Source organism: Urocampus carinirostris, chromosome 15 (assembly GCF_059441175.1).
Source record: "Urocampus carinirostris isolate Australia breed hairy pipefish chromosome 15, RoL_Ucar_1.0, whole genome shotgun sequence".
Taxonomy (NCBI): Eukaryota; Metazoa; Chordata; class Actinopteri; order Syngnathiformes; family Syngnathidae; genus Urocampus; species Urocampus carinirostris.
This window is the reverse complement of record NC_142363.1, coordinates 21,553,382-21,568,522: the sequence shown is the minus strand read 5'-3', so window position 1 is coordinate 21,568,522 and position 15,141 is coordinate 21,553,382. Positions and strand designations below refer to the sequence as shown.

Sequence of the window (15,141 nt, the reverse complement as noted above, 5' to 3'; positions counted from 1 at the left end):
TGGCTTTAATGTGAGTATTGTTAGGAATTAAATATCAAAATATACCGTTTACCAAATTGTTCAAATTAGTTATCTGACTTCATTAACCAAACACAACCTACATTCACCCAACAATTTATGCGCGCTCATTTCAGATGAACAGGAAAGCCGACATTTCCACACGGGGGCAGATTTAATTTCATTAACAATTCAACTAAGTGTACTCCATCGAAAACGGCCGAATTAGTGACGTTGGAGTCTCTGGGAAGCCCTCTTCTATTGGCCATTTTCTCCCCGCACAATGGTGTGACGCCTCCTCCCATGGACGTGCCAAGGAAGCCCAACGTGGGCTTCACAATCTCAGATGAGTGTCCCGATGTCTGTGGTTCCTCAAAACAACGCCTGCCGTCCTCCGGCAGAGTCCGGTTATCAATAGAACTAGACAAATTATTCTGCATATTGGAACAGCATGACTCGTCATTAAACTGAAGCCCAGTCAGTGAATATCTTGCATTAAACTCAATAAATGTAACTTGTATTCAATCGTATAAAATCCTTTATAGTCAAATGTATAAACTCCTTCAGTATACAAGCTAATTTGTAACTAGAGAGTTACTTTTTGGGTGTCTAATCTGGGGGTTAATGGAATCATTTTTCAAATGAATTAACAAGTAACTGTTATTACTGTTTTGAGTCACACGCCCGACACAGTCCACTTCAGACTGCGTGTCTACTTCGTTTTGGTTTTACCTGCGAGCTAATAAGGCATTCATCTCCTGCATGAGACCCTCACCGCCGCCTCCGCTCCCACCGCTCGATCGGTTGGAGTCGCTTTTGCCGCCGGATCCCGGCGGACTGCTCTCGTCCTAAAACACACAAGCCGACATTTTGTTGACTCTTCTTTATTGCCGCAGTAAAGCGCACGCAATCACCGAGGCTTCGACCCGACACCCGAGCCGTCCCTGGCGGAGTTTATGACCCTTTTAGCCTGGTCGGGGCTATTTCGGGCACCGTTGAGTCGACAATGAAAACATTGTCTATATTGGACACTTCTATACAGGAAATTAAAAAAATGAACTAGGTAATCTATCAAGTGTAATAAGATGTTTTTTCAGCCACTTTTAATAGGTTTTCACCCTTATACTCAGCATCAACTAATTATTTCCCCATGCCCAAAAACCTCGCGGTGGTTGTGCATTTGACGAGTTATTTCTCTTAAGATGCATTGGTGGACCTCATAAAATGCTGTATTGCTATTGGTTTGTATTTTTGTGTAATTTTATCAGATGGACCACCTTCTATGCTTTTCCCTTCAGTCTGTGCAGAATCTCGTGTACTGTGTTCTTATACTGTAATAATTCGCTATGAGGTCCCAAGGCTTGCAGTCATGCTAAAGGGTGAAGCAAAAACACGATAAATGTAAAAACAATCCTAGCGATGATCAAGAAATACTAAGAAGACAAACAAATCGCTACACTCGCTAAAAATGATGTCTGCAACCAAGGTACGATCGGTACTATTGTTAAAAGAAAACGAGGTGGTTGAAGCAAAGAACTCTTGTAAGGGCTTGAAAAACCTCAGAAGTGGATGTTTTCAACTAGCTACCAACTCCACTGGAGCATCTGGAAGTAAATACAGTTTCATTTTTCCTGTACATGTAAATTGATTCCTAAATTGATCTAATCATTTTGCATTTAAAAGACACATAAGCATGACTTTCTACTAACTTGTTATTCTAATGTCTTTCTCTGAGGTGTTTCTCTATCCCCCCTATGAAGCAATTTTACTTTGCGATGACCACCTCAAAAGGAATTCAAGTTGTAGCCTGTGGATCTAATGTCATTGAAAAAGATCATGATTGCTCCAAAAAATTGTTAATTTAAAATGAACTCTGTTTGTAACTTTACATCGCAGGTTCTACATCATCTCCTGCCCCTGTTTCTTTCGTCGCCCGCTGGATTTCAGAGGACACGAGAAGGACAGAAATATAATAAAGATTTGTTTTAGGTCTCATCTGTTTATCTGTCAAAATAATTAATGATGTCAAAACATTTGCTTTAAAAACTTTAAGTGAGTATTCTAACCAGACAACGAACCATGATCAGATCAGTTTTACTTAACAAAGGAGCCTCAATTTACGATATAGTGCTTCCTCCTTCCCCACCACACTACGCCCAGCCTTCATTGCTAGCTTCCTCTTAGTTCTGTTGGGTGCAGAGATTCTCGAGGCGCCTGCTTCCTCTTAAATCTTTTTTTTTTTTAATTAATTTTTCCAGTGTGCACATTTTTCACAAAGTTGCCCTGGGCCCGAATTTAGTGTAAAATGCTAACGCATGCTGCCAGAAGTTGTCTTGCGAGGGGGTGGGTTGCAGGGAAATAAGACCCGCCATTTCGTTGCCTCTAGTTTGGTCTCAAACGTTCTGCTAGCTGTACAAATGAGTCCACAAGACTCTGAATGCTACCTGCAAACTTCTGCCCTGAAAGGAGATTTTACCTGCTTGAGACTTTCCCATTCCTACCTCCTCAAGAAGTGACCTAAGACATCTTGATTGGTTAGTAGATATCATATTAATTTAGTTAGAATAATCACCCCATTTGCCTCAAATTTTTCCCAATGCATGTTTATGTGAACTGTGTTTTTCTCCCTTTTAATTTCTTTCCTCATGTGCCTATCCTCCTTTTTTCCTTAAACTTCCGGACATGTTTTATTCAATTTTCTTCCGTAGGTTGGAAGTAAACAAGTTTCCATGAATATTCGAGTGTTGACTAAAATCTACAGAAACTTTCCGCGTGAATGAAATCACTGTGCGTGTACCCACATTTTAGATTATAAGGTAAGATCACAAGGTTGGTCAGATGTTTTTTTTCCTGATGAAAATATCAAACTATGGTGCTCCAAATGTGAGACACATTTAATAGAACAGTGATAAAACTAAGATCACATATTCATCTATCGATTCTTCAAATGGTTTGCGTCATAAATATACTACAACTTGTCAACGTGATTCGCCATCGACTGCTAGCATTACACAGGAAATGTCTTTTCTGTCAACCCCATAACGATGATGTTTAGAATGAAGTAGAAATACAATAAAAGCATAAAAAAAACCCAAACTCTCACCCTTTGCACCTTCCGGAGCTTGGCCCCAGCCAGCGCCGCCGCCAACCCCGAGGGCTGCTGCTGCATCCCTGGGGGCCCCCCGGGAGGGCCCCCGCCAGCGGGGAGCGGAGGGGGCATTGGCGGCGGGGCCGCCATCGGGGGCGGAGGGCCCGGTGGCGGAGGAGGGGCCGGGGGTGGGGCCACGGACAGCATGGCGGGGTGACCTGCGGAAACAGGGGCGCCTGCGAGGGGAGGGGGGCAGAGTCATAGCTCGGTTAACGTTGGCGAGCCCCCGGGAGGGTTGACTCGTCTGGCCTGGCTGCTAAGATGGAAGGTTAGTAGTTTTTGTGTGTCATTTTCCGCTTTTGGTGTATTGAGGATATTACTAAGACTACATTGAATTGGTTATAAATATTGTAGCCTAATCCCTCGTTATAACGCTGGGTTACTTAGGGCTGCAACAGCTAATTGGTCGATTAAAATTGATTTATTAGAGAGATTAAGGCTGCAACAACGAATCAATAACATTGATTAAAATCTATTAAAAGCGTCGGCAGCTAATTACATCATCGATTCATTGTATCGCGAGATTTATGAGCCACTAAGTACTCTAAATGTAAATGTAAATACAGTAATATCGCATCAGTTCAGTTGTGACGCAGAGAATTGTAATGCCACTTTGGGCCGGCAGAGGGCGCCCAGACCGTTTTGATAAAGATATCTTACATTTTTTTTTTAATTGAACATTGTTTCACTACGAACAAAATTGGTATGAAAATTTCAACTTTGTTTCATGTTGAAACATTCAAACACTACAAAGTTAATAGTTTTCAAGGGAACAGCAGAAGTACAAAGAAAAAAAAAAAGGAAATAAGTAATATATATATATATATATATATATATATATATATATATATATGTATATATATATATATATATATAAAATAATTTTGGCATGTTTAACTCTACACAAGGGGCAGATTCTTAAGAATTATATATATAATTTTTATGTTGAAGTTTTATCATATTCAAAGATTCAACCCAAAAACCCTAACTGTTGACAACATTTTGAAAAGTGGGTTTACACTTTTGATTTATTTTATTGTAGATAAAAGAATTGCTCCAAATAAAATGAAAGGCATTGCTCTTTCCTTTTTTTGTTTTGTATGATGAGTCCAAATATAATGTGATCTTTAGGAAAAGAGTATCTTACATATTTGCATATACTGTACATGTATTTTTGTTTATCGTCAAGTTAATTGACAAACACCCTAATTTTTTCTCTTGTTTTATATTCGAGAAAAAATCTGTTGTTTTGCTCACTTTTTCTATCTATCCAAAACTTTATTAACTTTATAAAATATTTGAATAGAGGAAATCAAAAAGATATTTAAGAAATCCAAGAAAAAATAATCGACCTATTCATCGATTATGAAAATAATCGTTAGTTGCAGCCCTTGTCCCCTTTCCAGTTTCGCTCGTTACGTTGAGAAATGTGTATTGGATTCTGTCATTCTCCCTGCTTATTATTAATTATTAAAACGCTAAAATAGTTCTTTGTAAAATATTTTTTTTCATGTTTATACAGTACATTAAACAAATGCTTGAGCCTGTAAACAAGGTTTGTTCTTTGGGTTAGGTGTGTGATAGAGTATTTAATTGTTTAATTAATGTTTCTACTACATAGATTTTTCCTATCACACTTTTGGGACTGTAACCCCCCCCAAGAAACGAGGGTTTACTGTATATAATAATATATACAATCATGTGTATATATAATTCCCTAGCAAGTTTCGTCTCTTCAAATATTTTGATGGAATCAAGTTATGAGTCATAAGTCCATTTTACAAAGATTTTTTTTTCTGAGTACTCTGTACCGCTGGGGCAAAAACACATAATTTGGTAGAAAAAATGTTATACTGGAGTACAATAATGTAGCTAAAGAAAACAAACCAAAAAAAAAATTGGGGGGAGAGAATACGGTTTAGATTTAGGCGTTTTTAAAGCATAACTTGGCACAAAACAGTGCGCAACCATAATATTCGCGTTTAGAGGAGCTCGTATAAAGAGGTATCACTGTGCTCTACCTCAGAAAATGGGTATCAGGCCGTTCAAGTATATATTCTGATATTATCTCTGATTTTTGATATTCTTTTCATTTTGACTTTTGTGAAACTGGAGGGATACCATACGTGCTACTCTTTCAGATGGCAACCTGTTGGGAAATGGTGAGAGCCGTTATAAGTTTGCTCCCACCCAAAACACCCGCAACTAGGAACATTTCTACATCTGAATTGTTAAATATGAAAATCCCCGTTAAAAAAGCAGAAGTTTGGCATCTTTCCTCTCCATACTTACTGCTGTTGGTCATGGGGACCTGCTGAGGTACAGGGGAGGGGGCCTCCTTGGGTGAGCCCCCGTCATTATATGAGGGGGGACAGTTGGTGTTGCCCTGCTGGTGGTGTACCTGCTGCTGAGGGTGAAAGGTAGATGGGTACTGCTGATTTGGGGAAGGGCCCGCCAGAGGAGGCAGGGGTACCGCCTCGCAGTACTGCGGGGTGAGTGGCAACTGGTGGGAGTGGGAGGCGTACGAGTCGTCCGATTGGCCGTTGGCGTGCGGGTAGGCCTGGTGGGAGTACTGGGCGCCCGGGTCGAGCGGCGGGGGTTTCATCCTTACGCCCGGCAGGGGGTGCGCTACGGGGATGACTGGCTGGGGCGGCGCTAACCCCTGCCTGGCAGGCACGGCCATTATAACCGGAGGGGAGGCGGAGGGTGGGCACTGGGCGTACATTTGTTGCAATTGAGAGGCAGACCAGGTGCCGTGTTTGGGGGGTAGGGTGATGTCTTGGTGGTACTGGTGAGCATGGCGCGCGGCGGTGGGAGGAGACAAAGGGATCTGACGGACCTGGCGGCCCATGGTGGTAATGCCCGCCTGGACGGGCGAGAAGGCGGAGGCCAGGGATGTTGAGAGCTGGGAGGAAGCTTGGGCCTTGTCCCTCGCCTCTTTCTCTTGGGAGGGAGAGGAGGAGGCGGAGGGTGGGGAGGAAGAAGAGGAGGCCACACGGACGTAGGACGGGGGCAGTGTGCTAGCTCGGTAATGTCTGTACTCGGGGGGAGTATCGGGGTGGGCAGGGGGTGCGCACACTTTGTATTGGAGAGTGGAAACGACTGTGTGGGGGGCAGGAGGGGGGGGGCACCGTCGGGGAAATAGGGGTAGGGAGAGGAGAGACAGAAGGAGATGCGGACGGAGGAGGGCGACAAACAAAGGAAAACAGAAAAAGAGAAAAACGTGAGAAGAATGAAAAGCAACCAAGCCAAGATGAAACAATAAAAAATCAGGAGCATAATTCGAAAAAACTGATAACCGCAAATAAGAGAGACTCAAAAATATCAAGCAGCAGAATGCAACATGACCAGAAAAAAGCATATGACATTTCCCCCCCAACAGCAGCTGGAAGAAAGAGATGGCAGCAGAGCATGTTGCAGGGGCTTGGTGGGGGTCAGGGGTTAAAAGGGTTAGGGGGTTCAGGGGAAGGAGGGTGTCGGCTCATCGGTTATCATTAGGTCGGACCGAGGAGGTGTTTAAGTCTGTTTTAGGAGAAAGACTTGAACGAGAGTGTGTATGTGCACATGAAGAAAAGGGCATCTTGGGAATGTGGGTTAGTCGGGAACAGGAAGTAAAAGTCGAGATGTAATCACTTCTAATGTTTACTCTGCCTGGCAACACACTGATAGCAAAAAGACAAAGAAGAGCAAATAGACACTTGCGGCCTAATCGAGTTTCTTAAACAGGACGCGGCGTGGTCTTGGTTGCCACGCCAACCGGTCGGCGGTGTTCGTGTTTGCTTGCGCCTCACCTGATCCTGACGTTCGCCGCTCCCGTTCCTTGTGCGCTTGCATCTGATGCTGCTCCATCATCCTTTTAAGAGCAACCACGTCGACCTTAATGTCACTTGAACATGCATGCTTAACTTACAATGTCAAGATGGCCCGAATCTGCTTTGGTGTCTTCAATTGCACAAACTTGGGTAGGTGCGCAAAATCTAATGAGGTCCAATACAAAATGTACACACCATCTATATTTCTAACGTGAATCTTCTTTTCCACGTTTAACTTCAGTTTGCGGTCATTTACGTCTGCCTTGAATAATACAAATGACTCTGTTTAAGATTTAAAGTATTTAGCAAAATATTATTTTTCGGTAGATCGTGTCAGGTGCAACTTGTGTATTTTCACTGTCTAGTAACACACTTTTTGTTTTTGTGTCATTTATCACAATGTTAACAGTCCATAAATGCAAAAATACATGTTTACAATGTAAACACCGATTGTATATGTAAATTACAACAATCCTTTTACGTACTTATAAAGACTTCTACACAGCAAAAATGAAGTCTTACTGCATGGGCAACATTTTGCTAATTTGAGGTCCATTTAGATTTCTTATTAAGATTGTCTAATCTAAGTAGATATTTTTTCAATATTTAGGTAGAAAATACTTCTTAATGACCACATATATCTACCATCTGCTGTATAGTTTGATTGGTGATTTAAATCACTCTTAATTGATTTGAGAAACGTGAAAAGTGGAAAATCCTATTTTGATATCATTCCGGACCACGTTGATCCACCATCTGCTAGATTAGATATTTTTCCTTATTCTAAGATTTTTATTTTTCTAGAAAATAAAATAAAAAGTCTGCTCGTTTTCCTTTGCAGTGTATGCATTACTTACTGTACTTTTCAACAGCATGTAATGCACCAAAGAATATAAAAACTGTTGATGGCCACCTTTAAAGTTAGCTAAAGAATGTACTGCGCCAATAAGTAGTTCATATGCCGACTTCCCGTAATTAGGGAGAATAATAGAATGAAAAGTAGTTGACATGGCGACCGACATTTGACGCACAAGCGTTTACTATTTTCAGCAGTCTACCATTGGTTACAATGAAACATTGGATTCTAGGTAAAAGAAAAAAAATGTGAGTGTGAGCTCTATTGTGCTTGGTTTTGATTTATACTCTAGAGTCTTAGATAATTTGTCTTCTGCATTGGATCTCATGAGACAGCATAAAATATAAAATAGCGATCCCAGCTCGAAAATGTACCTTCTCTGTGCCTCGCTTTCTTCTGAAGAGGGTCCGTTTTGGCGCTGGACGACTGGACCTGAAAGGAAAAAAGTTTGGTTGAGTATTAACAAATGAGGACTTGTATTTGTTAATCCTGCAATAATAATAATATATTGTATTTTCAAGCGCCTTTCAGGACATCCAAGGTCGCTGTACATACGAGTAGGACACAACAGTAAACAAAGAGTATTGGCACTGTTTGGTGCAACTCCAAGACTGTCATGGAACTTTGACCCTTTCCGTATTTATAGAAGTATAACAATCAAAGTTTTCAAAGTTTAGGTGCGTCTTACACAAGGTTTTATTTGAGAAACGATTGATCCGTCGAAAACTATCGCTGATCAATATTGTTAAACATTGGATGCAACAAGAATTAAACCTGGGTCCCAGCGGGGAGAGCACCGAATCCTAACTGCTAGACTAGATATAGACAACATATGAAGCAGCATTAAATTTAAACTATCACACTATTGTTATTCACAGTACCAGGGACAAATGTTAGAGAAGAAAACAGAGAAAACATATAGATACAGATGCTAAAAAGCACAATTAGGGAAACAACTCTGGTGTATCTAATGATGAATTGGATGTTAAAAGACATAAATAAATACATCGTTAATATTATGTTGGTATTGTGTTCATAGTCCAATCAATCAGCATAAACAATTCTCCAGAAAATTGCAGGTCATACTTTGCTTTAAGGAAGAATACACTGTTTTGGCACAAAAAGCAACAGAGTTGAAGGCAGCATGAGCCTCTGCAAAAGTGCTTCAAGGCCCTGAAGTGAAGGAAAAAGCGTCAAAACTACTAAGTGGCGTGTCCCTGAACACTGTGCGCTCCACCTGCACGTGTTAATGAAGGCAATTATCGCCCCGTGCAGCCTGGTGCATGCGCGTGTAACGCTGACATAAAAAGGTGCCAGTCAGTCGCCATAGTGAAGGTCAAGGGCGGGCCGGAGGGAGCTGAGGCGGGCTTGATCGTGCTTGTTTTAGTCCAACTCTGGGGACTGGCGCGGATGACAGACAAAAATGACCTACAAGCGTAGATGAAAACAGACTGTTGCTTACTCTGCAGATTTATCAGGGGAGATGATTATAATTGGCGGCCTGGAATTGAAGATGCGACTACCGGTAATCGGATGAGTCTCGCGATTGCCTATGGGTGATGTGAGACAAAGCGATTCATATTTTACATAAATAAAAGAACTGACGGCCATAGTAAGGGAATTATGAAATACTTTACTATTTCTTATTTTGGTCCCCAGTAATTTGAAAGAACCTTTTTTGGTATTGATGAAAGGAAAAACACCTAATTATTTTCTGGAATCTAAAATCAATGTGTACAAATGATTGACTAATAAATGGTCCATTTTATCTACATTGTAAACAACTTGGTCCCAAATAATTTGAGTTGGGAATGAACATAATGATCTTTTTATTAAAGTTCGACACAACTTTCAGGACTCTTTAGCATAAACAACCCACAAACAAGCCAAAGAGTAAAAAAATCCATCCAACGAATTCCATCCAAGTACAAAGTGCTAGATTGTCTAATTTTAAGGCAGACAGACTGAATGATAGATGTATGGATAAATAGATGTATCGAAAGATAAGTAAACAAAGAATAAATAAACGAATGAATAAATGAAAGAAGGGCAGCACGGCAGAGCAGTGGTTAGCGCATGTGTAGCACAGTTCTGTTGTCATGAGATCGAACCTTCCTGTGTGGTGTTTGCATGTTCTCCCCGTGCTTGCGTGGGTTTCCTCCGGGCACTCCGGTTTCCTCCCACATTCCAAAAACATGCATGTTAGGTCTATTGGCCGGTCCAAATTGTCCCTAGGTGTGAATGAGCAAGTGAGTTGAACTGGTTGCCAGCCTTCAACTGGCTGGCAACCAGTTCAGGGTGTCCCCTGCCCACTGTGCGAATATGGCTGGGATGGGCTCCAGCACCCCCGCGACCCTGCTGAGGATAAGTGGTGCAGATAATGGATGGATGGATGGATAAATGAAATAACAAATGACTATATGGGTCACTTTGTGTTTATTTTTTACAACCTAGATATCAGATAATCCATAAAAAACAACCCATTAACTTGAATCCGTTTTAACTAGGTCAATCACAGTTTGGTTTGGTCGCGTCAATCAGAAAGAATTGTCAAAGATGGAATCATTAGTGAGGACGGCAGAGGAAAATATAGGTACTGGACTCCCGTCCCTGCATAGTATCTACATCGATCGAACTAGAAAACGGACACTAAAAATTATAGACGATCCCAGTCACCCTGCTCGCAGGTACTTTGATTACCTGCTGTCAGGTCGCCGTCTTCGCTCCATTGCGAGCAAGACTTCACGTCTTAAAGAGAGTTTTACCCTTCCGCTATCCGCATGTTCAACAGGAATTGATTTAGGTTATTATGTATAGTATTATTATGCCAACGACGTTCCTCCGACCTATTCTACTCTAGTCTTGTTATTTACATATTCTTTCTTTTTAAACTATTCTATATAATTACCTTGTATTATACACTACAATATCTTTTTTACTCTATTCTTTTAAATCTATGATTTTATCATTATTGAGTGTTCGTGTGTCAAATGATTTATTGTATATATCATGTTTATGGTTTATACTGGCTGAATAAATAAATACAATACAATACATCTAAATGATCGAAGAAGTAGAAACTAAATGAGGTTGTTTTGATTTTTATAACTTAATTAAATGTCTGTCCTTAATTATCTCAGGCACAATTGACTCACTTACCTGCCTCACTTAGAGATCCTAAACAAGCAACAGAGTACACTTCACACTCTGTTGCTCTCGATAAAGTGGGGCCAGGACGTTATGTGGTATTTTAAGCCCAGTCTGGCTTGATGTCGCCATTAAACACTTTCCTACACACCGACCCGTTAAATAGTACTTAAAATAATTTGCCACTGGAGGGCGGTAGTAGAGCTCATGTAAGGCTGGGAGCATGACAGGGAGCATTGAAATAAATGTATTTCCTTTTTAAAGAAAAGAAATGTTTTGGGCCTAAGCTCATGTTCTGTGAAACTTCTATTAGCATGCACGTCAACACATTTACATTAAGGCGCTGTTAAGTTGACATGCTGATGCCCCTGCAACGTTGTTGCAAAATGTATGCATCAAATTGTGTTCCCCAAAAGATTGTTGCATACTGTATAATATGCCATTTTGTTTTTCCTAATCCTGTTTGATCATTTAGACTTTTTCCAGTTAAAAGATCTCGGCTGGAAAAAAAAATCAAACAGAGAAGCATTCAAAGCAACTCGATGGCGGATAACAAACATTAAAGTGAGATGATTAAAGCAGGATGGTGGCAACATGATCCCAAATTCCAGTTCGGATGCCTTTCCAACACTAACAAAGGACACTAAAAGCCTTAAATGTTCCATTTCTCCTTGAAGAGGAGCTCCCAAATGTCAACATAACATTCAGAAAATTTCTTAAATAGTCTGTCACAGTGCCAGGAAGTCGAAATGCGGATCTCTCTGGCTTTGCTTACATTTCAGGTCTCTACCATAAATTCTGGACTACAGAACACACCTGATAAAAAGCCACGTGGCCAAATTTAAGGAGCATGAAAATGAACTAATTCACGTTTATTTCGTACATTTCAAAAACATCAGAAAAGTAACACGTTGTGCTGTGATTAAGACACTCGTTTGCCGACTGTGTCTGCAGGCATCAATCAACTAGGGCATCAGTCAATATTAATTAAATTGGAAATGAAATATAGGGACAAGTGCCACAAAAATCATTATTCAGTAAATCCTTGGAATCATTCTCACAAGTAGTGTCGGCTGATGGAATATTTTAGTGAGGTGGGCAGGTGACGAATTATAGGGTCTAATTTTTTCTGTTGAGCCAAAAACTGACGCCATATTAGGCTGTGATCAGTACGATAATTATTGTCTACCCCTCCTTTAGTAAGTACCTAGTATTGTCACTTAAAATGTTTTTCTAATGTAGTAGTAGCAATACTTGGTCACCTCTCTTACTTTCTCATGTGTGCAAGTGGAGGAGGTTGAGGGGAATGGGCAATAGTTAAGTGATTTCACGAGTGCTAGTAATTTGCTTTTAATTCTACGATCAGAATGGTGAAAGTAAGAAAAGGACTGTTTCAGACACAGTCCAAATGCCAACCCAAAACCCCAAAAAGATGAAATAGGAAGAGTTTATTTGAGCTACTCCAGGACACATGCAACAAAAGAAGCTGCAATTTTGATTTCAGCCAAAAGATGGCACCAGTCAGTAGAATGTTTTAAAGTTATAGACACCACTTTTGATACCAATTTAATTAATGTTGACTGCCATGCTAGTTGATTGAGATAGACAAAGTCCACAAACGAGTGTCTTGGCTAATTCTGCCAAGATATAGATTTTACTCCATAGACAGTGGGATTCTTGTTCAACCATGCGTGTCACTGATTAGATGACCAGGCATTCGGCTATCTAAGGGAATCATAGTTACTCGCACTGTGTACGCGCGCTTCATTGAGTTTTTCACTTTCACATTCAGAACCCTTGGCAGAAAACGTGATACTTTGTTTTCACTAAACAGTTGGATTCCCCTGGTTTGCACCAGTTTTAAGCCAGCTCAGAGAGCTGCGCCCGCGGATGGGTTTAGGGAGCACCGTCGCGTCAACACGGGCCCAGACAGGCACCTCAGTTGAGGAGGTCCTCAGGAGTGGCCCAGCACGCACCCAAAGTCATCGACATAAGTGGCTTCGTATTGTAAGCCGCAGTGTTTAAAATGTAGAAAAAAGTAGTGACTTGTCGTTCGGAATTTACGCTAGGTTAATTCCCAACAGACCAAAATTTGAGAGTACGATACCTCCGCTGTCAGGCGAGCTGAGCACGTTGAGGGCAAACAGCATGGCATTAGAGAAGGTGGTGGCCTCCTCCTTGCTGGCAAAGTTGAGGCCATAAACCTGGCGAGCGTCACGCCATTGGTGGAAAGTGGGCGTAGCCTGATTGTACTTGAGGCCCTTTACAATGGAGTAGTTGATCACCACCTTTAATAAATTACAGAAAGTAGAATGGATTTCAAATTCATGGATGGGTGATAATTTTGGCCTAATATCTGTAGGAAAATGATGGCAGAAAAAATAAAATCATGATTATACGTCTGATAATACTGAATTGTTTTTTATGTATTTATTTGTGAGTTGTCTACCAGAGCTGGACAATGCTGTTGTAAGTGTAAACAAAAATAAAGTCATGTCTGGAATACTAGCACTTCTTGGATTTTAGTTTGTTAACCTTTTAAAAAACAATGTTAAAAATAAACTTTTACCTTTATTGGAGAATGTTTTTACTTACTTTAAGTATCCTTATTTTAACCATCCAACCTTTATCTTCTGCTTAGGCTTGAGTGGGTATTTTTCTACATTTTTATATTTAAAGCAAAACGAGAAAAAAAATAACCGATTTTAGAGATTAACTTTATGGATTTATCAAATTATTTTTCAGCTGACCTCAGAAAAACAATTTTCAAAACGAGCAAAATGACCATCGGCTATGTCAGATAACTTTGCCTAATTTAAGTACGATTTTAAAAAAAATGTTTAAAGAAAAAAAAACCCTACCTAAAATACAGTTTTTTTTTTTTTTAATAGAATACTTTCTTAAAAAAACAACAACCCCTTTTAAACGTTTTTATACAGATTTTACTAAAATAATTTTGGACAAACGAGTAAAATAATATTTAAAACAGGCCAAATTAGATCAATTACAAATAGGGCACTTAATTACAATGGCTTTTGGAAACAAATGTCTTAAAAAGTATAGATCCGAGGGCTCCAATATGGTGCCTGCAAACAGGTTCTGAAAATAACTTGCCTGTGATGGGTCACTTTGATTTTCCAGAAAACTTGATTTATAACTAGCATTATGTTTTAGTGGTTGACTGAGCCTATTTTAACTCAAGTTCTATTAATTACAATATGATAATAACATAATAACATAGTAATAACGTTATTGTCATTTTATAAATGCATATCAAATGGGTAGCCTTTTCTGCTAATCAGTAACAAGAAGCTCTCAGGTTAAAAAAGAATGGTTGACCCCAGTATAAACAGATCCAAGTTGGCAATTACAGTCATTGAAATATATGTACAGGATAAAGAAAAAAACCACAGTGAAATCCCAAAAATGATACAATAGCCAAGAAAATGAGGGGTTCCACTGTAATGGGAGCTCATCAAATGCAAAACCCAAGCAGAAAACACTTCACTGGGAATTCTGGATAGCAATACACAAATGTGGTGCCAGAGTGTTAATGCACTGGTGGCACACACTCACCTGCTGATCCTGCAGCTTGACTCCCACCACCCTGAAGGTGTTGTTGGCAGTATTATGGTAGATGTTGATTCGGCTGAAGCCCTGCTGGCCCGGTTTGATGGGCACCCATTTCTTACTGGCATCATCGTAGACCATCACGGAGGCCCGAGCCTGGCAGATGCTCTGCTCGCTGAAATGAAAAAGAGACCGTTTCAGATAAGAATGGTAAGAAGTCTTTTCTCATTGGAATGTGTGACATGAATAAAAATATGGGGCAGAAATGCTAGCTTGGACTATAAGGCACACTCAAAAAATCCGAATATGCATCTTAGAATTTGGTGCTCCTTTATGTGAGGCCAAAATTGGAAACGTGTTACAATATTTGTGCAATTATTGGTCAGTGGATACATTTATTGCTGACCATATTTGCATAACAATTGTGGCAACAGGGAGCGAACCACACAGCAATGGTAAGAACACTGACTCCCAATCACCGGGCTGCTAAAGAGATGAGTGGTTGTTCACACTTGCGTAACATTGGATACAATGGAGGTCGAACGCTGTGGTGAGAGCGCCGGATCCCATACACTAAACCAGAGGTGTCCTACTCATTTGAGCTCGGGGGC

At 40.4% G+C, this 15,141-nt stretch overlaps 1 protein-coding gene across 4 annotated transcripts in view; it reads right to left on the bottom strand.

The window, feature by feature from the left end:
* Positions 1 to 15,141, bottom strand: part of evla (Enah/Vasp-like a) — a 49,294-nt gene that overhangs the window by 6,810 nt on the left and 27,343 nt on the right. For 3 of the 4 annotated variants that reach the window (XM_088353957.1, XM_088353958.1, XM_088353956.1), the window contains exons 2-8: positions 14,537 to 14,705; positions 13,068 to 13,248; positions 8,188 to 8,245; positions 6,937 to 6,998; positions 5,438 to 6,247; positions 3,101 to 3,321; positions 730 to 845 (exon numbers count right to left, since the gene is read on the bottom strand). In XM_088353957.1, coding sequence (XP_088210083.1) covers positions 730 to 845; positions 3,101 to 3,321; positions 5,438 to 6,247; positions 6,937 to 6,998; positions 8,188 to 8,245; positions 13,068 to 13,248; positions 14,537 to 14,705 — 1,617 coding nt within the window. The remainder of the gene's footprint in view (positions 1 to 729; positions 846 to 3,100; positions 3,322 to 5,437; positions 6,248 to 6,936; positions 6,999 to 8,187; positions 8,246 to 13,067; positions 13,249 to 14,536; positions 14,706 to 15,141) is intronic. The other variant, XM_088353959.1, reaches the window with a different exon arrangement.